The sequence below is a fragment of the Typopeltis vanoorti genome, chromosome 12 (genome assembly GCF_054136105.1).
Source record: "Typopeltis vanoorti isolate ZY-2024b chromosome 12, IOZ_Tvanoo_1.0, whole genome shotgun sequence".
Taxonomy (NCBI): domain Eukaryota; kingdom Metazoa; phylum Arthropoda; class Arachnida; order Uropygi; family Thelyphonidae; genus Typopeltis; species Typopeltis vanoorti.
The window spans coordinates 73821097-73848012 of record NC_143560.1 but is presented as its reverse complement, the minus strand read 5'-3'; the positions used below and the strand labels follow the sequence as shown (position 1 = coordinate 73848012).

General features: G+C 35.3%; 1 protein-coding gene across 5 annotated transcripts in view; it reads left to right on the top strand.

The window, feature by feature from the left end:
- LOC150100889 (syntaxin-binding protein 5-like) overlaps positions 1-26916 on the top strand; it is a 710057-nt gene that overhangs the window by 402280 nt on the left and 280861 nt on the right. For all 5 annotated transcript variants that reach the window (XM_090401895.1, XM_090401898.1, XM_090401897.1 and 2 more), the window contains exon 17: positions 4353-4507. In XM_090401895.1, coding sequence (XP_090258021.1) covers positions 4353-4507 — 155 coding nt within the window. The remainder of the gene's footprint in view (positions 1-4352; positions 4508-26916) is intronic.

Genomic DNA, 26916 nt, shown 5'->3' with positions numbered 1-26916 from the left:
GATTAAAATGGTGATCCAATTCTGTTAATTCTGTAATTTTTCTTATTTGGTCTTCTGTGTTTATGTTCATAGAAGTCCAAAATTCAATTTAAAAAACTTGACTGGCGCTGTATTGTTAAAGACACCAAGCAATTTTAAACCTGGTTTTACTCCATTTTTTCCAAGTAAGCAAACAGACAAAATGTCAAGTTTGCGCCTGCAATTTATGCAAGACTAGCTGATCCCACAGGTAGTGCAAGACTAAGGCAACTCGTGGTAAAGGTGGAGCAAGCTCTGATCACTAATCTTAATATTTACCCTTAATGCCAAAACACATCTCCAAGAAGGGGATGTATGATGTTTTGTATTAAAGGCAAGGGGCCACTACCCAGACCGGTTTCGACCTTTATTGAGGTCTCATCAGTGGGAGCCAGGCTAGAAATACCAAGATTTAGTAATGCAGAGCTTGTAAGTATTTTACCAAAACAAGTTACCATAAGGTGTTATAACCTTATTAAATAAAAATCTTGCTCCACCTTTACCACGAGTTGCCTTGGTCTTGCACTACCTGTGGGATCAGCTAGTCTTGCATAAATTGCAGGCACAAACTTGACATTTTGTCTGTTTGCTTACTTGGAAAAAATGGAATAAAACCAGATTTAAAATTGCTTGGTATCTTTAACATAACTATACCCAAGTTAAAAATACTTTCTACATCTATATCTCCTCCTGAGATTTTTATTTAATAAGGTTATAACACCTTATGGTAACTTGTTTTGGTAAAATACTTACAAGCTCTGCATTACTAAATCTTGGTATTTCTAGCCTGGCTCTCACTGATGAGACCTCAATAAAGGTCGAAACCGGTCTGGGTAGTGGCCCCTTGCCTTTAATACAAAACATCATACATCCCCTTCTTGGAAATGTGTTTTGGCATTAAGGGTAAATAAGGGTAAATATTAAGATTAGTGATCAGAGCTTGCTCCACCTTTACCACGAGTTGCCTTGGTCTTGCACTACCTGTGGGATCAGCTAGTCTTGCATAAATTGCAGGTGCAAACTTGACATTTTGTCTGTTTGCTTACTTGGAAAAAATGGAGTAAAACCAGTTTTAAAATTGCTTGGTATCTTTAACATAACTATACCCAAGTTAAAAATACTTTCTACTTGACTGGCTGTAATTCTGTTTTGAAATTGTTCGATTTGAGATGCCATCTTTAGTCAATTTTTTATCTAAATTGACCAATTTAGATAAAATATGACTAACTTTCTTGTTTTACAAAAGTTTAAAACTGACTTATCAGCCTTAATTCTTTTTCAGCTACTTGAAGATACTGTATTTTCCTTAGCCCTTCTTTTAAAATTGGGTAGTGATTTTTTGTTTTCATTTAACTGAAGAACTTCCTGTTAAGAGGTGTAATGCTGTGAACAAACTGATGCAGAGTTGCAAAGTGTCATAAAAATATCTATTACATGTGGTTGTTTTGTTGCACTTCATCTTATTAGTATCTAATGAGTATTATTTAGATGTATAAAATAACAAATAATATATTTATTACAGTCATCAAATAGTTTCTTTAATTCGTCATAAAATTTTAATCATCAATAATTTGTATGATACAATACTCATTTTATTAAAATTAAACAATAAAAATTATAATAAATTGAATACTTTTCTGTTTTAGGTTTGTAACTTTATATTTCTGAAAGGTATTGAGCTGTTTTTCCCTAGTTTTGAAGATATTTTATGAGCAAACATTTATTTGCTCATAAAATATGAGCAAATAAAATTCAGAAAATTCTGTTTTCTTTGATTAGGGCAGGAATGTTTATAATTCTAAGTTTTCACAACCTTGATTGCATACTTTTAGATCATTAATAATAATATCCATGAAAAAAGAAGTGAAGTTTTTTTGTTGAAAGCAAAACATAGGTTACAAAAGATATACAGAGCAGTCGCCAACCTACATGAATTTGGACTTATATAAATTATCCTGAGAGAGCTGTGAAAAAAAATTTCAGTCACAAATTTTACTTATACATTATTTGCACAACATCTAACAGCAACCATTCACAAGTCAGAGCCTGTATATGTATGTGTGTGTGGGTGGGTGCTCGCGCACCTTCTATACTGTTGAACATGGACGTGCTGCACATTTGTATTCATATGCTTTTATCATTTTTAGTGCTTGTGTGTGCTTGATGTAGAATACAATCATGCCTGGAAAAAGGAATAGAAATGAAGAAAGTGGACCTATGCATAAATGCACAAAAATTGATCTAGAGATAAAAATGAAAATTATAAATAAAAAATTATGTGGTACTAGTCTGATAATCATGGCCTGCATAGCTCAGTGGAAGTAGCATTCGCATCCCCTGCTCTAAGCCACCCGAAGATAGATGTAAGTTCAAGTCTGGTCGCTGACTGGAGAAACTTTTTCTAAGCCTTTCTTTGACCAGTTTCCAAGTTAGTCGATCTCTGGCACAGGCAAGCAGGTTTTTTTGTTCCATAAACTCAAGAAAATTGACCATAGAACCCACATTATTTCAGACAGTAGCACATCCTGTTAGGGTTAGGTACCTAGAGATGGCTGCACTCGTTTGCCCATATCTTCATTAGTTGCCACCTATAATTAGTGATAGTCATGGACCTGCTATCTCTGATTGGTTACCGGTGGAGATTGAACTGCCCACTCAAACCTAATCTATCAAAAGCTAGATAGAGTTAAAAGGCTTCGACTACTCCTTATAAGGGAATAAAAGGCATTACCTTTTTTTTTTTTTTTAATCTGATAATTATCATTAAAAAAAAATTCTGTACCAAGTACATAATGTGGCCTGCATATTTAGAAGTTTTCAAAGTTGAATTTGTGTTGTGACAAGCATTAAAACATCTTTACCATAAGTCCAAAGAGAAATAAATAGATGACACTTTAGCATATTATCAGAACAATTTCATACAGAAGATTGGATGGCCAAATTAGGCATTTTTTCTATTCTATTTCTCATACTATTTATTCTTTATTATATTACTTTGCATTAATAATTACATACTAAAACCTAATTTGTACGTGCATCCTGTGAATGAAAGAACAGAAATAACCTTTAAAACATGTTAATGCATTACCACATACACATACTGTAAATGGAACTAAGAAGAACCATAAGAACCAAGGTGTGATTAATAGGTAAAGGGTTGAATTGGACTTATGTGAATTTTGCAAAATGTAACTTATGCAAGTTGGGGACTGTTTGTTTAAATAATAACTAAATTTTGCACATAGAATTAAAAACAGATTTGTTGAAAGGACTCCCCTTCCATGAAAGATTGCTACTCTATCCAGGTGATTTCTAGCCAAAGTTCAGAGTTAGTTTAATAACAAAGCTAGATATAGCATGTAAAACATGCAAGAAGTATTGCCATATTTACTAAATCCAATCTAATTTCTGAAAGCAGACCTTTCATTATGACCTTAAAATTTATAATTGGGACAAAAAGAAAGGAAATTTGATTTTTCTCTCACAGGATACATGGACATCTAATGAAGTATCCATCGCTCAGGATCATAAAGCCCACAGTTCAAGCCTGAAGTGGGATAACCACTAATTCCAAAGAGACTTTCTGCTGTGGTTTACATTAACCATTTTTTATTTCAGTGAACAACCTCAACTTGATTCTCACTTTAAATTCTAGAATAAAATTAGAATATAAGTTTTATCATTTTTGCTTGAATAAAATGTCATGAATTGATTTTTTTTGGTACAAATTGTCTTAAATGCTTGAAAGAAAAATCAGGTTTTGAAAATAAGGGTAGACTTGGTAAAACAGTTTGTTAAATTTACAGTCAGCTCTCACCATAGCAAATCACTATTACAAATTACCAAAAATCAAGACCAAAGCCCATATTAGAATTTTATGTTTTAAAAAAAATTGCTATAATAAACTATGGTTTTTGGACCCTGTGAGTTTGCTGTAATAAGAATTGACTGTTTTTCACATTTGTTTGGCATGAATTATTTTTATTTCTCCTGCTCTGAATAGAAAAGAGTTCAACAGTGAATTAATTAAATATATCAGTTTTGGTATTATACATTTTAAAACCTGTTTATATATAAAAACTTTTATATAAAATTTTTATATTAAATATAAAAGATTTATATTAAAATTTTCATTTTAATATAAATAAAAAAAGATAAGGCTTTTCTTATCACCCACTACATGCTTTGTGTAATTCAGTATTTATATTGAGTAAGGTAGTAAATCAGCAGGTTAGATGCATCTTTTTTTCTGATGTTACAAATATTCAAAAACTTGTGTGTGATATTGTAAATTCACAAAACGAGATATATATATATATATTTTTTTTTAATAGACCTCGGTAGAATTTACTGTTCCCCTCAAGGTGAAGACAGGACCACTGAAAAGAAATCCAGGGTTTCAGGCTGAATTCGTGTGCCTGACACCAAGGATAGCTGGTGATCCTCCTAGTCATATTACTGCTCTTAGTATCAATTCTTTGTTTGGACTGTAAGTACCATTAAATGAAATACTTAATCACATTTAAGAACTTTTTTGAAAAGTGCATCAATACAAATATTTATGGAATTTGTAACAGTTATTTCTTCAAAATTATTAATATTTACATATTTATTTTGAATTCACAGAAACATTCATTATTGAAATGAAAATATAATGAATTATTCATATTCATTTTAAAATGAATAATTAATGTTAAACCATTATATTTATATATTTTTTCCTTTCTTTTAAGCTTACACGGTGATCTGAATGCATTTTTCGAAAATTATGGAGACAACTACCGTGTTTGAATAAAAACTTTAGTTTAATATAATTAAAATCTACATTCAACGTTTCGGCCTTTATGTCAAGATCATCTTCTGGAGGATACAACTATACACAAAAAACAAGCTACACTACAATCAAACTGGTTTGTTAAAATACTACAACAATTGTTGACCTGACCTCTGGTGAGAAAAAAAAAAATTATACATCAATGCTAGAGTCCTGTTATTGGTGTTATCTGTTGGTTGTAGAAATACATTGGGCGCAGCAACAAGTATCTATCTATATACATATATTAACATCATGATTATACCTGTATATTCCAGCCAATTGGTATGGAATGGTTTCTAATACTAGTTGAAGATTGGCTAGAGTATTGACTTATGCTGTATCTTATATATTAGGTAGGCCGAATGTGTGCCATTAAGATCCTTGGAATTTTCATGCCATCTTTGTTGTTGATATTTGGGTGGGTTTATCAGGATTTCACAGGCTTGCTTAATATTTATTTATATCCATTATATTTATAATTCACCAGTGTAGTAATAATATCTTTAAATGCCATTAACTAAATTGAAATGCTGTTAATAATTAGTAATTAATGTTTTGAAGGAACATGTTTACTAGACATATCATGTATTTACAACAGTAAATACACATAGAAAAATAAAATGTATGAAAAATTAGCATTACATCAGAAGCATTACTGTCCAAGAGAGACTAGTAGCATGATCGAGAGTGAGGAAAATGAGCAGAATATGAATGAAAATATAAAAGTAGGGATTGTAGTAGGTTTCAAGCATTGAAGTTTTCTTGACTGGGAAGATGAATGAGCAAGAATAGATAGCTTGCAAAGAGAGAGAGAGATGCAGAAAGGAAGAAATAGAGTGGTAAGCGATGTGATGTATGGAGACTCAATGATCTGTAGTGTACAAGATAGAATGCCAGAGGAATGTTTTCCTGGAAGAACAATAGTGTGACTATGACAATTAAGTGAAGTAAAGGGTGACTGAATGATTGTGTGCATAGTTGACTTGTGAGGCAGTGTGAATCGGGTGGCAAGAGATCTGAGGTTCTTGCTTGAGGCTGTTACAGAAGAAAACTGAAAGAGAGAACATAGTATGTTGCCCAAGTATGATAATGCAGAGAAGAGCATCGATAATGAATAGTATAATAGCCAGAATGTGTCAAAAGAAAGGCTTGGATTATGTGGCTACTTCGAGGGTATTTGAGGACAGAAAGCAACTGTATGCAAGAAATGGCTTGCATTTGAATGTGGAAGGACATAGGCATCTGGGGAGATTTTTTTTTTCCCCGAACTAGTCAGTATGTCATAAGCAAGGAAACTAGAATTGTCAGGGTGGATGGTAGCAGAGTTGTCCTCTTGTGGGAATAGTTGCTTGGGAGAAGGGGAAATACATCATGTAATGTGTGAATCCAGTGGAGTCTGGAGGGGATAATGATAGGTATAGAAATAGTGACAATGCCTTGATTCTTTATACTGGTGCCATGAGTATCTGGAATAAAGGAGATGAATTTGTGGTGCTGCATCATCCTGCCCAAAGTTTATTGGGATCTCTGAGACATGGTTGATGGAAGGTGATATACTGAAAGGAATAGAAGTAGCAGGGTTTAGCATTTTTCAACAGGATAGGAAGGACGAATGCTGTGTACTGCTTATAAGTGCTATGTCATCTCAGAGTGCAGGATTTGGAGGGCAATGGCACTAATGTTTTTGGAAGCATATGATGGTGAGATAGAGGTAGGTAGGACAAGATATTTAGTGGGATGTTGCTATAAGCCAGGGAGCATGGGAGGTGAAGAGCAGGAGATGTTTAGGTAGTTGAGCTTGGCGAGTGCAAAAACAATAATTGTTATGGGAGATTTTAACTACATCAGTATAAACTGAGAAGAGGAAACTGCATGTAGTACTAAGGGATTGAAATTTCTGGGATTCCTGAGGGACAAATGTCTTAGGCAACATGAAGTTCAAGAGTTTTAGATTTGGTCATAGCATCAGAAGATCTGGTTACAAGTGACGTGGTATATCTTGTGGTTGGAGAGAGTGACCATGTGGTTTTGTCTTGGAAGATGAATAGACATGCAAGAGTATCAAAGAGAAAATAATGTATGTGGAATTATAAAGCAGGTGCCAGCCTGGTGGGCTGAGTGGTTAGCGTATCCACTCTCCAGCCAAAAGGCTGCAGGTTCGAATCCCGCTGTGAGCATGCACGTTTGTGATTGTCTGTGGAAATACTAGTGGTGATGGTAGGCAGTAGATGGCATTGGTGTAGTTGGTGAAGAGTTATAGAGTAAGTTCCCTCTCTCAATGAGACTTTGGACTCCCTGGAGGTGTTAAATAATAATAATAATTATAGTAGTCTTAGAAATCAGCTTGGGGCAGTTCCATGGATGAGGAATTGGAAAGGTGAGATATCATCAGTGCTTGGGAACTTGCAAAGGAATATTTATTAGCAGCAATAGCAAATTGAATACAAGTGAAGAAGAGAACACAATTTGGTGTAAAGTGGATGATAAACAATATCAAACAGGAACTCCAAATAAAAAAGAGGTTATGGAAGAGGTATAAGGAGAGGGATGGACAGCAGATGCATGAAGAATATAAGATTTGGGCCAGGAGAGTGACTATTATGGTAAGGAAAGCTAAACTGGAATATGAGAAGAGATTGGCCTGGAGATCCAAAGAAAATCCAATTCTTTGAATTGGATTTTCTTTCAAGGAATTCTTTCATTGTGTAGCCACTAGAAGAAGAAATAATTGTGGAAAAATGGCATGTTGGATAAAAATGGGAATAGAGTGACTGATCCAAAGGACATAGTGGAGTTGTTCAATGAACACTTTATTCAGGTATTTCATCCTGGAGAAATAGGTTTTAATACTACAGGTGATCCTCTGACATATGCCCCCCCCCTCCCCCAATGCTCATTTTTGGACAAGTGCTATGGAAAAGTTTAGCAAATCAGAAGTGGTGTCCTAGATATCACCAAGGCTTTTGATTAGATTGGGCACAGTAGTCTATTAACTAAGCTTTTATTATTTGGCCTATCCCTCTCACCACATTTTCACTACATTTGATTATAGATGGTTCTATATCTTCTAACTTGTTTTCCTATATATCAACAACACCTGCTCCAGTTTGCAAGCAACCTAATGCACAGTTTGACTTATAACAGCACACCTCATTCCTCCTACTGATTCATTAAACCTTGCACTATACAAACCATCTCAATGAACATCAATCTCTTGTACTCTAAATTGTGACCTCCAAACCATTCTTCACTGGGGTTTGACTAATGTTGTCAATTTCAGTACTAGCAAAACATAATCCTCATTTATTTCTCACACAAAAAAGAACACTTTCTTCGAGCCTTACTTTTGACAATACCCAAATCTCTGAACAAGATAAAATTTCTCTTCTTGAAATTACACTAGCATTAAATCTCTCTTGGCATTAGCATATTACAGTTATTGTCTCCACTTCTCCAGTTATTGCTATCCAAAAAAACTAAGACTTTTCTTTCATTCAAGTCATTACTTTATCTCCAAATAGTCATGCTTTGAATAGAAGAAAAATCCTAATTTTTTTTTAATGTGTGGAGACAATATTTGTTACTTTATAGAAATTACAAATATGACCATGGAATATTGTTCCCAAATTTGGAACAGTGTGTATAAGCGCTCCCAAAAAATTGCCCAATTCAGTACAGCATAGATGCTGTCAACTGAGCACCAACCAGTCCCACATATTATCTCATTGCAGTGATGTTATATTTATTATTAAATATATTGCCTCTTTCACTTGAAAGTTGGAAATAGCAGCCCACAGTCATAAATTCCATAATTCCTGCTTCAAAAACTTAGACTTTCACAGACACTCTCTGGCTCCATCTACTTTCATGAGCTTGTCCTTAAAGTATTCCAGTTAATTGGGCAGTCAGGCTATTTTATCTGGCATATTGTTAATTATGTATAATATAATAGTAGGATAATTATATGTATAATTATAATACTCAGATGTTAATTCCATGTTCAGCAAGGCCAGATTTGTTTTAATAAATGTGTTTCTGGTGATGTTCTTTTTTTTCCCCAGTTATACCAGATTAGTGCCTGATAAAGTGCAACCCTTATTGTTTGTACGACCCATATTATTGTGTACTTTTTTTGTATTGGTACTGGGTGAATTTTTATATTAACCCATCCCTCTGACTCTAATTTTCAGACTAACATAGTGCATACAGCCACTCAAAGAGTAGTGCTTCACTTTAGATGAGCTTCTGTATGGGAACTTCTAAATCAGTATTCAAACATCCATTATTAGTTCTTATTTGCCCAGTTCAATACCAGGGAGTATTGAAATTTAATTTACTGTTAATGTAAAATTTCCCATCATGGATAATCTGGTATAACTGGGGAAAAAAAGAACATCACCAGAAACACATTTATTAATCACCTCAGAAAGAACAGGCTAAGAGACACATGCTCAGTACCATTCATGCAGACAGAGACAGAGAAAAACTGCCACTTTAACAACATGACATAAGTGAAAGACTGACTGTTCTGGGCATCAACACACTCCAGAGTATGCTGCCAATTTAAATAAATTTGGCTGCAACAAGCTGCCATAGATTTGGGAGACTGTCTCATTTCTGAATTGGGAGAGGTACTCATTTCTGCACTGTGTACCTTTGATCACATTGCGATTTATTGCCTTGAGAATGCTTGGGTAACACAAAATATTGGTGATGTGGAGCTTGCTTTTTTAACCTGTATGTTGTAATTAGCCACTAAACCTTCAAAGTAGTGCATTTTGTTTAGGTTTATAAAATGCAGAAAGAATTCATAAGCTGTTTTTTTTAATGCAACTGTATTGTAAGAGAATCATATTCCTGCTTCATCATGGAATCGATACCAAACTCATGGCCATAAATCCTGACTTTCCCTGTTGGTTAAGGCTGATCAAGTTCCTTAGCTGCCATTCTACCCATAATTTAAATTATTTCAATAAGTAATTCTACACACACACACACGCACACACACACACACACACACACACACACTGCTGGAAGATACCATGTATGAAACTTATAGACAGAAAGAAAGAAAGAAGTAAGCTTTTGACTTCTGGCCCTACTGTAGTGATTCTGGAAGAAAGATAGGCACCATCCTCATTTAGAAAAGACATTAGCTCGAATCTTGTTATGGTGAGAGAAATTTCAGTTTTTTTACAGATGATGAATTGGCAAATCTCATTCAGAGGTAGTAGGACATTTTCTTCCAGAAACTTGGGTTTTTCATCTATTATTAAGAAGTGAGTTATTTATAACAGGGTTGTAAAGTCCATAATTTCTAAAATGAATGCTGATCACTGTGCAACACTAAAAGAAAGGACTCTGATAATTCATGGAGATTCGACCCACAAGCGATGCAATCAATACGGTAAGTTGAAGATTCGTGTTTCTGGTTTGATCAATCGACTGGCATTTTTAAAACATTGTAGGGACAGCAATATCATTTTGAATTGCATCGAACTAAAGAGAAAATTTACCTCAACATAGGTGCAATGAATATACCACTGCATGGAGAAAGCATTACTCAGAGAACAGATCCAGGCTACGAGAAAAAACTTGGCCGTTACTCAAAACCAAGTACAAAATGTAAAATCTGAACTTTCAAGTTACCTGAATGCAGATATTTGGATTATCCTCGAAAAGATTACGGACAACACGATGAACCATATCCTTCAAACTAAGAAAGAAAATCTCATATCCAAATTTCATAGACTAAAAGATCAACAAAATCAACGGACATTTTCGAATTTCTTCACAGTGAACGTTAACAACCAACCAGAAGCAAGAAACAACAGGAGCCACCAATCACCTGCAGGTAACAGTAACGTAGTTAACCTATCCAACCATGCCTTAAACAAAGATGAACTCTCGCTACTCAGCAAAGGTCTAAATTTTGCTGTAGCACCCAGTTCGATCAACAAACTGGATTTTATTTGTAATATTGAAAGAGGCTTAAGATTCATCCCAAATAACATAGCAGATAAAATACGTTTAGAAACTCCCAACATTTTAATTATAAATCATAAGAAAACAATAACAAGCAACTTAACGAAACACGAATTAACAGCGGTGAAATCATTAAAATCAAATCCTAACATCATAATAACTAAGCCGATAAACTAAGTGCCACCATTATTCTAAACCGAACCACTTATTTAGAAAAAATGAATCTGTTAGTCTCAAACAATAGTACATACCAACTTGTTAACTATGACCCAAACAATATAATAAAAAAGAAAACAGAGAAACTACTTAAATCGATTACTACATAGCCCGAAGATACAGTCAAAAAATTACTTCCGTACTACATTCATTCTCCAAGAATTTATGGTCTACCAAAGATACACAAACAAAACACACCACTCCGGCTGATAGTCAAAGGTATAGACAGCCCAAATTATCGCCTAGCCAAGAAATTAGCGGCAACACTCAAGGAGTTGGTAGTTTATTCCCCCTCCTATATCAGAAACACACAACACTTCATAAACATAATCAAGGACATTACATTAGAAAAAGATTATTTATTAGTCGGTTTTGACGTCTCTGCCCTCTTTATGAATGTCCCAATCAGTGACACAATCCTTCTTTTACAGAAAAAATTCCCTCCAGATATCACAGCGCTCGTTGCGCATGTATTACATTCTGGTTATTTTGTATGGCAAAACACTTTCTACCTACAAAAAGAAGGCACAGCCATGGGCTCACCATTATCACCCCTATTGCTAACTTTTTATATGGAACATTTTGAGCAACGTGCTCTAGATTCTTCTCCTTTAAAACCGAAAGTCTGGCTTAGATACATTGACGATGTTTTCGCGATCTGGCCCCCTTGTCAAATCATGAAATGACACTTTCCTTAGTCACCTAACGCATACAGTTCACAATTGAGATTGAAAAACAGAACACAGTTCCGTTTCTAGATACACTTGTCACACGTCTTCCTTCTGGCAGTCTTTCCTTCACTGTTTATCGGAAACCAACACATACCGGACAATATATACACATGAACTCCTACCACCACCACCCAATACAAAAACTAGGTGTCATTAATACTCTAAAAAACAGGGCTTTGAAGCTCTTCTCTAATGAACGAGCACTGAAAGACGAATTTAAAGTTATCAGCAATACTTTTCTAAAAAATGGTTACAGCCAAAACACTATTAACAAAATTCTCTACAAGACCTCAATAAAAAACAAAGATAAACTAGATTACAATAAAACTATAACCATTCCTTACATTAAAGGGACATCAGATAAAATAAACAGAATACTACAGAAATACAACCTCAAAGCCACCTTTAAACCTCCTGCAAAATTAAAAAGCTTACTCAACTCATCCAAAGACCCACTTCCTCTTCTGGCCCACCCTGGAGTATACCATATTTATTGCACCTGTAATCTACCATATATAGGGGAAACAGAACGCACGATTCCTATCAGACAAAAGGAACTTAAACGACACATTAAATATAATAACTATGGTGAAGCTGGCCTTTCTGATCATGCCCTGAACACTTTACATAGAATTGACTGGAAAAGCACCAGCTGTTTACATCACACCAAAACATGGTATAAACGCAAATTTAAGGAAGCCTGTGAGATTCTTATCAACTACTCCAATCTGAACAGTAATAATGATCTAAAAATCCCAAGCATATGGAAGGCACATATTCTATTGTAAAATATATTGTGTGTCGTCTGCGCCTTTGTAATATATATATGATACTTATTTCTTTTAAGTTTTGATTCTATACTTTGTTTGAAATATATACTTATTTTTTTTTGTCTATTTCAACTCGCTTAACTTATTATACTTAAGTCGTTACTCCATCTTTCTTAATCCATTGCTTGATTTAGTCTACTATAGTTAATCCTTTCTTTCAGTTAGACCCCCCCCTCCCCTTTTCTTAATGTCATAACTATGCTTAATCACATGCACAAAATTCTAAAACAGGAATTGCCTCTGGCTGGAGTCAATCCCTTTGTCTAAACAGTAAACGTTTTTCTATATTGATTTCTGAAGAATTAATTTATTTATTATGACTGCGCCATCAGAAATCGCAGATAAGACTTAAATATCCTTCCATTAAAAAACACTTAGCAAAGCACGAAAATATATCTCACACTTGTCACTATGTCAAGCAATGCAATACTCTATTCTTCAGTCATGGCTGTTTATCTCCCTAGGTCACACAGGTTTGGTCTTTTTATGAGAAGTACATTGGTATATAGGAATCAAGAAAGTTATTTGACAAACAAAACAATTTATTCATGCTAATTAGAGTACAATAAAGTTAACATTCTGCACACAATCCTTTTTCCTGACTATACTTTTCAACAATATTAACTTAGATCTTAAATTATCAATCTAGTTCAACAATTCTCCTTTAAGTATACAGGCTAAGGTAATATTTGTGCCTATACTTAAGTCATACAACATAACAGACCTACACATACTATACCACAAGCAAGCTCAGACAATAAATAACATTATGCACACCTAACTTTCACCTTGTAACAAGGCTATCTTATTTCACACAACTAAGCAAGTTATTTTTCAATGGTTAGCTAATTTCTTCAGTCCTGAAGTAATACTAACAAAAAAAAAAAAAAAAAACAGCTAGAGCTGCTACAATTTCTGCCTCTAGTTAAATCACATATAATAGACCTTAATTGGTATTTAGTCATCTAATCCACATCAGTAGACCCTTGAGATCATTATCATCTTCTTCCTTCTGATATTGCTTACACAAACGGGCACCATTTTCCGATATCAACGAGACACTTCCACAGGTGGAAATCATCAGGAACCTTGGCAGCTGGAAATCCGGAACTTACTTTCTACGCTGCATAAACGATCCATCTAGCATTTTCGGACATCTGTTGGCTGGAACTGGGTCCCTTGACCTAGAATCGGCAGGACATACTCGAACTAGGAGCCGGAACAGAAACTGGAGCAAAAACGAACTTATCCAGCGACGATCATCGAAACGACCTCTCCTTCTAAGTGGTCTTCTAGCTAACTTGACTCACCTTCTCCGAAATGAACCCTCTTCATGACGACTGACCTTCCTCGAAAAAAATTTCCTGTGTTCGTCTCTCTCGATGTCTCCCCTTTTATGCTGCTCAATCGACCTTGGTTCTTGGTACTTTTTTATTCCCCTGGGTATTCATAGAGGTCTTTCCCCCTACCTCTTAGGTCGCTGCATTAAGGCGGGAAACCCCGTACATTCTTGACCTTCATGTGTGCAATGGCTTTAGGTCTTAATCCCGTCGGGGATATTTTTTTTTTGTCTTAACAATCTATTGTTACAATTCATTCAGACATTTTTTTCTTTGTCCTTTGTTGTTGTACAGCAAGTCATTAGTTAAATATTAACCAAAATTACAAGTATATTAAATTTATTTTATTCTAAGTAAAATTGGTACAGAAAGAATCTAATCTAAAAAATTCCATCTGTACAAGATTTTACGCTACCCACGGAATGTTTCTCCCTAAGAGTTAACTATAAACAGGACTGTAGATAATCCAGAATCCTAAATCTAATATAACAGATGTAATGTTAAAAATAGGACATCATTGTTACTGTAAGAAAACTATCTATAAGAAAGAATGTTTCCCTCATGTTATCTTAAATAGAATTTAGCTTTGATATAGTTTCTAAATAATTATTTAATTTGTAATTTTATCTGTATTTTTTTTTCTTTTTTTTTTTTTTTTTCACTGGAGGTCATGCCAGTAGAATAACCGGTGATCAAATCATTGTTTCTTTAGCTTACTATGTGAAATGTAACTCAACTTGTCCTTGTATATTTGTATGTACTCCAGATGATGACCTTAATATGAAGGTCGAAACGTCAGGAAATTAAAATAGTTATTTATAACACAGTTGTAAAGTCCATAATTTCTAAAATGAATGCTGATCACCTTGCAACACTAAAAGAAAGGATTCTAAAATGAATTAAGAACTAAGCTTTTGACTTCTGGTACTACTGTAGTGATTCTAGAAGAAAGAGGCATGGTGAGAGGAAATGTCACAGTTTTTTACAGTTGAAGATGAATTGGCAAATCTCATTCAGAGATAGTAGGACATTTTCTTCCAGAAACTTGGGTTTTTCATCTATTATTGGGAATTATATGGCAAAGCGTGTATATGGATAAATAGTGTAGATTGTAGTAGACAGTGCCCTCTGTGATAAATTCCTAACTTCCTTGTAGGTGTCATGTAATAACTTTTGAACTGGAATGAAGGGAATAGAATAAATATTTTTAACGTGCCACCCGTCTTCTTTTCTGAGATCCTTTAAGATAAGCTATAGCTATGAGATAGGTATTTTCTGATGTAGCTTGTTGTTGTAATAACTGTTTAACTGCACATAGAGACATTGTAGCACCGAACAAGAGATCATCACATTCATATTCTTTTAACATAAGATTATTTGCAGAGCAAGTTATATTCCCTTGATGAGACCTAATTTTTATAATACTCAAGTTTGTTATTAGCTAGAAGACAGGTATCTTTATTTGTATTGATGCATACCCATTCATTTACATATAGCACAGTACAGTGAATAAATATACATTGGTGTGTGTGTCATCACAGATTTCCTGATATGTACCCCCCAATGGGTGTTCAGATTACTGTGATAGCACAACATGATTAAGTGTATATTACTATTATTCTGCTATCAACAATTTTCCTCCAAATCAATCTATTACTTGCGAGCACTCCAATATTGTCATATCTCACATTTCATGCTTCTATGGCACTTTTAAAGAAATCAATCCACTTACATCTTGGTCTTCTTCCATGTCATCTTTCCTAAGATGGTATGGCCACTTAGATTAACTCTGCTGACACATTCCTGAATGCTAATAATGTCAACTTCCTTTCTAATATTTTCATTTTTAAAAAATCATTCTGCCATTGATGTCATCAGTTCACTCCCCTAATTTTTCTCACAATCCTTATATCTGTGGTCTGTAGTCTTTGATCAAGTGCTTTATTTCTACCCAACTTTCAGATCCATAACTTAAAACTGGCCATATAAATTTATTCAGCTGGCTACCCACCAGAGTGAGAGTGATCATATGGTCTTGACCTGGGAAGTGGCTAAATGTGTAGAATTTGCAGTTAAGATGTGGTATATGTGGAATTACAGGGCTGGTAAGTATGACAAGCTTAGGAGCTTGGATCGGTGCCATGGCCTGTAAAACTGGAAGGGCAGGATGTTGATAGTGCATGGGATGCGGTAAAGGAGTGTTTGAGGAAGGTAATGGTAGACTGCATACCTAGAGTTAAGAGAGTAAATCAAGCAGGAGTTAAATGGATGAATATCATCATTAAGTCGGACCTGCAAAAAAAGAAACAATTGTGGAGGAATTTAAGAAGAAAGTGAACTGCAGGCACTTGAACAGTACAGAGCCCAGGTAAGAAGAGTAACCTGTGTGGCAAGAAAGGCAAAAGCAGATTATGAAAGGAAGTTAGCAAAGCAGGCTAAAGAGAATCCCAAACAGTTCTTTCGATATGCTGCAAGGAAAAAGAAAGAATGTGTATGGCAGAATACTGAATCAGTCAAAATAGTAGAATTACTAAGTGAACACTTTACAACAGTATATCATCCAGGTGGTGATATTGCAGGAATAAGAGAGCCAAAGGCATATATATGGGAACTGAGGTAAATCAAAAATGGAGTTGCATAGCATATTACCGAACCTTAATGTGAATACAGCTGTGGAATTGGATGGTATACCAGCTCGAGTTTTACGTGAAGTGACGAGGGAATTGTCAGTGCCCTTGACCATGTTGTTTAATCTAAGTCTCAGCTATGGGTTAGTACTGAGAGGATGTAAAGAGGGGAAAATAGTTTCATTGCATAAAGGAGGCTCCAAGACTGAGGTAGCAAATTACCGACCGATCAGCATATCAGGAATTGTCAAAGTATTGGAGGAGTTGATAAAGAGCAAAATACAAGAATGGATAGATGGAAATGAGATACTGTATGATGGGGGGCATGGTTTTGTGAAGGGTAGGCCATATCTCAGTAACTTGCTCACAATTTATAATACAGTGACAGCTGAGTTGCATAAAGGTAATGGGTTTACAGTAATACTGCTGAAGTTTGCAAAGGCTTTTGACAGGATACCAAATGGAATTCCAATCAGTAAACTGCAGCACTTGGGGATGGATATAGGGTTAGTGAGATTGATAGGATGGTGGTTGATAGAGAGATATCAGAGATTAGTTTATTCAGGAGTAGCGTCCAAAAGAAAGCCTGTGACTTGTGGTGTACCACTAGTCACAGGCCTTGGACTGCTACTGTTTAACTCTTAGTAAGGGAATACCATGAATAGACATATAAATACAAAATTAATGACTGAAAATCTCACATAAAAAGATATTTTTAATAGTATAATTTTCGCCTGTGTGTCACAGGCATCTTCAGTACATGTTAAGCTGAAATTAAACAATAACTGACAATTCCAAAAAGCGCCACCTAAGTAGCTAGTGTAAGATAACTAAAAAGGTCAATAAAATTTTCTAACAGAAAAAAAAAGAACTATATATACAATAAAAAGTTAGGAAAGATTTGTAAAGTACTATCTACCATAAAGAGGATGACACAAACCATCAGATACGTTTAAGTTAGGAGAGTGGAGTAAAGTTTCACATGTTTCTTTATAAAGCCGTTCTACGAGGAACCGACTTTTGTAAAGGACTCTTGTCTTTTTCCAGTGCACTCTATGTCTAGTGATGATGGCATGTTCTGCAAGTCCAGACTGTTCAGGTTTAAGGTACTGAATATAAGACTGGTGTTCTTCTAGTCGAATAGTGGCAGATCTTCCTGTTTGTCTGAAATAAGATAATCCACAAGAGCAAGGAATCTGGTAGACACCTGGATAATTAAGATCTGGAAGCTTGTCCTTAGGAGAAGTAAGAAAGGTGAAGATTTTTCTGACCGGTTGAAAGGCAACAAAAATATTCAGTGGTTTTTAAAACTTTTGCTATACGTTCACTAATGCAGTGTACATAAGGGATGGGAATGCATGTTATTTCTTCTGTATTTGAAGAGGAAGACATATTAATTTTATTGTATATATATAGTTTTTTTTTTTTTTTTGTTAGGAAATTTTATCGACCTTTTTAGTTATCTTACACTAGCTACTTAGGTGGCGCTTTTTTAGAATTGTCAATTATTGTTTAATTTCAGCTTAACATGTACTGAAGATGCCTGTGACACACAGGCAAAAATTATACTATTAAAAATATCTTTTTACATGAGATTTTCTGTCATTAATTTTGTATTTACACTGCTACTGTTTAATTTGTTCAGTTATTTTCTGATGATGCAAAGTTGGGTAGAGCAATAGTTAATACAGATGATGTCAAAATTTTGCAGGATAATTTGGATAGATTGGCAGACTGGGCAAAGGAGAATGGATATCAGTTTACTGTGGCAAAGTGTAAGGTTTTCTTTAAAAAGCAAAGTATCATTTTGGTTTGAAAAGATTACCAGCTGTATACACGTTGGTGGAACTGTACTCCAGGAAATGGAGTACAGTTCCACCTGGTTGTTTTAGCCACTTTTGTTATGTGCCCCCTAAACTTTACTTCCTATCCACTAATACTCCAAAGTCTCTGGCTTTGTCAATTTCCTGGAGTACAGTTCCACCAACGTGTATACAGCTGGTAATCTTTTCAATCCAAAATGATACTTTGCTTTGTAAAGAAAATCTTACACTTTATCACATTAAACTGATATCCATTCTCCTTTGCCTAGTCTGCCAATCAATCCAAATTATCCTGCAAAATTTTGACATCTGTATTAACTATTGCTCTACCCAACTTTGCATCATCGGAAAATAACTGAACAAATTATACAGTAGTAGTCCAAGGCCTGTGACTAGTGGCACAAAACTAGTCACAGGTTCAAACAGAGTGAAGATTTGTGGGTTACAGAAACTGTAACCCACAATTGATAGGCAGAAAAAGAGTGATATGATTGAGACATACAAATTACTGAAGGGTTTTTAACAAGTTAATTCAGAGGAAATCTTTCAGAACAGGTCTCGTGGTGGGAGAACTAGGAGCCATCATCATCATCATCAAATTCCTGCCATGTACCCTGAAGAGGTGTACAGGATATGACAGTACTACATGAAAAAATTACATCATTACTAACTTCCTATCTACAATTTTCCTCCAAATCAGTCTGTTACTTGTCAAGACTCCAACATTATCAGATCTTATATTTCTATCATCTAAGGCACTTTGTACCGTATCAATCCACCTATATTTTGGTCTTCCTCTGGGTCGTTTTCCTGCCAACCTGGCAGAGAACACTTGTTTTGCTAATCTTTCTTCTCCCATTCTATTTAAGTGACCATACCACCTGAGATTAGCTCTGCTAACGCATTCCTGGATGCTGACAATGTCAAGTTCTTTCCTAATATCCTCATTTTTAATATGATATTGCCATTGATGCCATCTGTTCACGCCTCTAATCTTTCTTAGGACTCTCATATCTGCGGTCTCTAGTCTTTGGTCAAGTGTTTTACTTCTGACCCAGCTCTCAGATCCATAAGTTAAAACTGGTTTGAACACCACTGTCTTGTATACAGCTAATTTAGTGTTCCGAATAATTTCTTTCTTATTCCATATGAATTTATTCAATTGACTTCCCACCATACCAGCTTTGCTGATTCTGTTGTCTATTTCTATATTTAATTTACCATCTTCAGTAAAAATCGTGCCTAAGTAGCTGAAATGTTTTACTTGTTCCACAGGTTCTCCATTCACAACACAGTTGACATTTTCAATGATTCTGCCTATTTTCATTGTCTTTGTCTTTTTATTGCTGACCTTCATACCATATCTATTACAACAGCTATTCAATTTAGTTAGAGAATCTTGCAGACTTGTAGCGGATTTATTTAGAAGTATAACATCATCCGCTTAAAGCAAAGAGCTAACATTAACATCTCCAATTTTGATATCAGGTTTAATACCACATTCTTTCATAATGTGATCCATATAGATAATGAATAACAGAGGGGATAATGTACATCCTTGTCTCACACCAGATTTAACATTAAACCATCTTCCTGTACTTCCTTCAATTCTAACTGCTGACTTACAACTCAAATAAAGACTAAGTATTGCTTGATATAATGTCCCATTGACACCATATAACTGCAGCGTATTGAATAGCTTCTCTCTTGGCACTTTGTCATATGCCTTTTCCAAATCGACAAAACTTGAATACAGATCTTTGTTATATTCCCATGCTTTCTCGACTATTTGTCGTAAAGTGAAGATCTGATTCTGACAGCCTCTATTTGGCCTGAATCCAGCTTGTTCTTCACCAAGCTTTTCTTCCACAATTCTTCTCAACCGTTTCTCAAGTATACTTGCATAGATCTTGCCAGGAACACTCAGTAGGGAAATACCTCTGTAATTCTCACATTCAGTTTTATTTCCCTTTTTATATATGGGTACTATGAGAGCTCTACTCCAATCATCGGGAATTCGTCCCTCTGTCCAGGCTTTCTGAACTATGCAGTACAGCCACTGTAAGACTTTTATACCACCATACTTCAGCATTTCTGGTGGAATATCATCTACTCCTGCTGCCTTTCCACATTTCAAGCCTTTGATGGCTTTTTCTACTTCAAGTATGGATATGTATTCCTGACTGCATGCCTGGTCAGTGTTTTTTTATCACTGTGCTGTCATCACTGCTTGTTTCATTTAGCAGTTTTTCAAAGTAATTACTCCATACTTCAAGGATATCTTTTTCTCCCATTTTCATGTCACCTTTATCATCTCTAACTCCTTTTACAGCACTCTTTCCTCCATTCCTAAGCTTCTTCAACAACTTCCAGAATATTTTGCCACCTTCTTGATATTTATTTTCTATATTCTTGCCAAAGTCCTCCCATGACTTTTGTTTAGCTAGTTTTACACACTGTTTAGCTTTCTTACATTTGTCTCTGTATTCTGTAAGAGTAAAAGCTGACTTATTTGCCAGGAACTTTTGATATGCTTTCTTCTTTTCCTTCACTGCCTCTTTAACTTCCTGTGTCCACCAGGGAGTTCTGATTTTTTTATCCTTGCACACAACCTCACCACATGCCTCTCTGGCAGAATCAGTCAATGTTTTCTTCAGAGTTTGCCACTGAATCTCCAAGGTTTGATTCCTGTTCTCAAACTCTTTCATTTTCTTTTCAATAATATTTCTGTATTTTAGTCTACAGTTCACATCTGAGAGCTACTCAACTTTTATTCGCTTTAAAACTTTCTTATATGTTATTCTTTTCAATATGAAATTCAATTTTATCCTGCTCAAGACTAAATAGTGATCACTTCCAATTTCAAATCCTCTGTACACTCTGGTGTCCTGCACCAGGGAGAAAACATCGCTATCAACAATAACATAGTCAATGAGACTTTTCTTATTCCTAGCATCTTCTCTCCATGTGAATTTGTGCACATTTTTATGTTGGAACATGGTGTTAGTAATAACCAGTCCATGTACTGAGCAGAAATCCAACAGATATTTGCCATTATTATTAGCTTTGCTCTTTTCTCCAAATTTTCCCAAAATATTTTTGTATGTCTGACAATCATTTCCTAGTCTGCTATTTAGATCCCCAACAAGGACCAACTTTTCCTTTTTCATTGTGTCAGTTGCTTTTTCTAAAGCCGCAAAAAAATTCCTCCACTTCTACCTTAGTAGAACCTTCTGTGGGACCGTAGGTACAAATAAGTCTCATTGTCCAGTTCCCCATTCTCATATTTACCCCCATTACTCTACTTGAGACTGACCTCCATTCAAGAAGATTAGCCTCGTATTTTGTGTTGAATACTATGGCTACTCCTTCTTTTCCTTGATTGTCATTGCCTGAATATAACATTTTGTATTTATTGCTCAGAAAGGTCTCACCAGTTTTGGTCTTTTTTGTTTCAGTCACCCCTATTATGTCGACCTGGTACTTATCTAATTCCTCAGCTAGCTCCATTTCTTTGCCATTCAGGCTTCTTACGTTGATAGTACCGATCTTTAACTCTGGTGATGTTGAGTTGGGGTTTGTTTTCAGATTTGTTCCAGTAGCTGACTTTTCGCTGTTCGCCCTGGTTCCCTGGCGAAAACAACGGGGGACTTGTTTAACGGGGCGACGCCCCAGCCGGCATGAAATTTTGTCATGTTGTGCCATCATTTTTTATTTTGTTTTAACCAATAAGAATACAATTTGATCGGCTAAATCCCAAATTGCAAGCCCATCCTCGTTCGTTCAGTATCAAAGTATATAACCAACAGGGTGCATCACAAGAAGGTGAGGATTGGACATTAGGTCAGAAGCCCTGGTCGGTTCTCCGCATTCCTTTAAAGGCTATGTGGAGGTCTCCTCTCAGTTATACAGCTTTGACCCTTAAGCACCCCTCATGGAAATTGAGTAAGAGTGTAGTTAGCAAAAGTGTTAGAACTAGGTTTCTTGCTTGGAGAGTAGTGAATGAGTGAAATAGGTTGCCAGAGTCTGTTGTGGGTGCCATGACTGTGAATGAGTTCAAAGCAAAGTATGATAGATACTGCACAAATGTTGGATAGTTCTTGACATAATGTTTATGGCTTCCCTCAATGAGTCTAAGGACTCCCTGCAGTTGCTCGTAATAATAATAATAAATACTTCACATTATTATTAGCTTTGATCTTTTCTCCAAATTTTCCCAAAATGTTCCTGATATGCCTGGTGGGATTCATTTCCTTACTCTACTGTTCAATCTTCAACAAGGACCTCTTTTTCTATTTTCAGCAGACTGTTCTAATGACTCAAAAAATTCCTCCACTTCTTTTTTGGAAGAACCTTTTGTGGGACCATAGGCACAAATAAGTTTCATTATCCATGTCCCCATTTTGAAGTTTGCCCATAACTCTACTTGAAAGTGCCTTCCAATCAAGAAGTTTATCTTCATGTTTGGTGTTGATTGTTGTCAATGCCATCGCTACTCCTTCCTTTCCTTGATCATTATTCCCTGAGAATAACATCCTGTACTTATTATTTGATAATGACAATTAATCACAATTACGTCCATTTGGTACTTTTCCAATTCATCTGCAAGTTCGATTTCCTTTCCATCCTATCTTCAGTTCTTCTGATGTTGGTGTGTCTTTATATATATATATATATATATATATATATGTATATGTATGTATATGTGTATATGTATGTATGTATGTATATGTATGTATATATGTATATGTATGTATATAGGTATCCGGAGAGTTCATCGAAAAACAGTTTACCGAAAGACAATTCATCGAAGCCAATTCATCGAAAAAGCAATTCACCGAATAAACAATTCATCGAAAATCAGTTTATCGAACAACAATTAATCGAAAAAGCAATTCATCGAAAGACAATTCCCCAAAAAAGCAATTCACCGATGAGCAGTTAATCGAAAAGACAATTCATCGAAACGCAATTGATCGAAAAACAACAATTCATCGAAAAATCACAATTCATCGAATATACAGTTCACCGAAAAATGAATTATAAGGCGTGTGGGGGCAAAGATGTGTGTGCAATTTTTTTTTTTTTTTTTTTTTTTTTTTTTTTTGTTTTGGATTATTTTGAGAGGTATTTTATATTATTTGAGAGGTATATATATCTTTTTATTATCCTACTATTTATAACTATTATTTATCCTACTTCGTTCGGAAAGCGAATTTTTGGCGGGGCATACTGGTTGCAGTGAATGATATCCACTGAGGCGGGTATAGTTGAGATGTTAAAAGAACATTTCATAAAGGGATTTCATCTTCGTGAAATTTTTTAGCTCATATTCTAACCGTTGATGAAACATGGCTTCGTCACTATGACCCAGAGAACAAACAACAGTCAATGGAGTGGAGACACAAAGGTTCTCCATGGCCAAAGAAGTTTCGAACCAAACAGTCAGCAGGGAAAGTTCTTGCCATTGTCTTTTAGGATATGGATGGTGTAATCCTTACCTTACCTCAAGAAAGGTGAAACTGTTACAGCAGCTCTGAAGGAATTGAAGGAGGTACTGAAGGAAAATCGGTTCGAGAAACTAAGCAGAGGCGTGTTGCTTTTGCAGGATAATGCACCTGCTTATGAAATCCAACAGACAATATACGACTTGGGATTTCGATATCTACCTCAAACACCATATTCACCAGGACTGGCCCCAGGGCCAACCCTAGAAATTTTGTCGCCACGTGCAGTAGCATATTTTTCCGCCCCTTCCCCTTAAAAAAAACTATTTTAATGACGTCTTAAAAGCCATGATATTAATCTAGGCTTCAACATCTCTGATCATAAATTCTAAATAGCAGCATTAGCTAATAAAAATTCATACGTTAATGAAAAAGGATCATAAACTATATTTTTTACAGAGAGAGAGAGAGAGAGATTTGCTCTTAATGTGCAGTATAATAAAATGATTCGAAACGTGTTATTGTACTTCGGGATCTTTTAATTTTTAAAGGGGGGGGGGGGGACACAAAAATTTTGCACTCAGGCGGCGCAAACCCACGGAACGGCCCTGAAGATCAGTCACTAAGAGTTGTGTAGATTCTAGTTAATTGTTAAGAAAAGTTAATTGCTCTCCACATGTTTACTTGTGGCACCAAATAATGAATGAATGATTCCAGGAAAAACAAAAGTTTCTTTTCCAGGCATTAAAAAATACACAGCCTATATATTTACAAATAAATGAATTGTAAGAATAAATTGCTGGTAGACAGTTTCATTTCCTGATCATGTTATCAGGAAATGAACGTTTATGCTAAGAAAGAAGATATATATATATATATATATATATTCAAGATACCAAGTAATTTTATATTAACTTTGTTTTAATCCTATTTCCCAAGTAAGCAAACAGACAAGAAAGTCAAGTTTGCGCCTGTAAGTAGTGCAAGTCCAAGGCAACTCTTGGTAGTGCCAGTCGAGGCATAATATATATATATTAGTTAATTAGTTATTAGTATTATACACACTAAGAAAAGTGATCAGAACTTTATCCACCTTTACCAAGAGTTGCCTCGATTGGCACTACCAAGAGTTGTCTTGGACTTGCACTACTTGCAGGCGCAAACTTGACTTTCTTGTCCGTTTGCTTACTTGGGAAATAGGATTAAAACTAAGTTTATATAAAATTATTTGGTATCTTGAATACATAATATACCCAAGTTAAAAAACGTTATATATATATAGTTCTGTAGTACGCAAGTTTACATTACTGAAATACATGAACTTAATTAAGAAAGGAATATTAGCCACATTTTTTTACATAGAGAAAGCAAAGCATTCACTATGAAATTTCTTCACGTACCATGATGCACGGATGTCAAAAATAGACTGGACGTATAAATGCTTGTAATCTTTTTTTTTTTTACTAAATTTAAAAAATTAAAATAAACATCGATATTTCTTAGGCAACCAAAACGAAATGAGAGAGAGGGTTCGCTATGAAATAGTAAATTGACGGAAAGAAGAATAAACATCGATATCGCCTTATCTAAGTAAGCTCAAAGAGACCACACATAAAAATCAGAATTACATTAGTTGGGATGTCTTTCTAAATATAAAAAATGAATTCATTTACGGCGCCATACCATTTTTGCAGAAAATGTTGTGATATTTTCAGCTATTTTGCCTAGTTAAAGTTATGTTTGCAGCTTAGCATCATTCTACATGTCTAGAAGGAGTGATATCTAGTGTTAAGGGAAAAAACAATAAATTGATAATTTCGAATGACTGCACAGGAGCCCTCAACTATCGCGAGAAAGTGCAGTTTCTGTGGACATCTGACCTATGGTTCAAATCTTTGAACGATAGTTGTTTCAGATGTCGAATAAACTGTAGATTATTAAGTGTGTGTGGTGTTTTCGTTTTCTTCCCAACAGTAACCCTACCGGAGGTTATTTATTGTTTATCGTATGACAATCTACATAAAGTTATAAAAGTGCATTTACAAAAATGGGTACAGATATGTAAAAAGTAAAATAAAAAAAAAGTGTAAATGATAAATAATTACAATAAAACAGGCAGTTACACGTTTGACGGACAACGCACTTATAAGTTAAGATCATGTTCTCTGATCCAGTCTATAGAAGGCGGTGTCGCCTCTAGGAAGTCGCTCCTTTGACCTGTATATGCGCGAAGACTGCACTCAATGCAAATATGATGGATTGATTGGTTCGGGTGTCCACAGTCACACTCCGGTGAGGGAATTTTCCTCCACTTGTACAGAAAGCTTGCACATCTTCTATTGCGTACGAATCATGTTCAGTGTTATCCATGTCTTTCCAATTCCACACCCGAGATACAGGGGCACGCCGGCCATATGTGCAATGTGTGCCACGCACACAGGCGCCAGGATAGTAAAGGCGCCAAAGAGGAGGAAATACTTTTAAAAAAAACGTTTTTTTTAAGTGATTTTTTTATTGGAGGGGAGGATAGGAGCGCCAATTAAAGTTTTGCACACAGGCGCCAGACACTACTGGCGCGCCCCTGCCGGGATGTTGAGGCAGCAACTATCAAACTAAATTTTGAGTTGAGCATTAGTATTTATGCTCCACACTCGTTTCCATTAATTTTTAGTATTTTAATTAATCATTCTCAGATGTTTATCTTCACGAAGAGTGAGCTTTCTTGATTTCAATCTGTTAAGCTATAGTTCTGATATGTCATTATGTATAGGCAATACAGTATTTCTGAGTACTTTGTCATGTTCTCGTGAACAAGCATCACTTCTTAGATTTGGTGGTATTATGTTGCTTAGCATTGTAAGCCAATAAATAGGAGTTGTTTTAATGGTTCCAGATATAAGTCGCATGGTGCTGTTAAGCTGACCGTCAATTATCAATGGTAGTATAGCTCCTGTATATATTGTTTTCAGGGCTCATTGGCCTAATCCCTCAATCTCAATTTTCAATCTCTTGTTATCCTAGGTATTTTAGCTGACTGGCTACCTCGAGAACTTCGACCTTTGGAAAGACCGTTATGGGTTGTT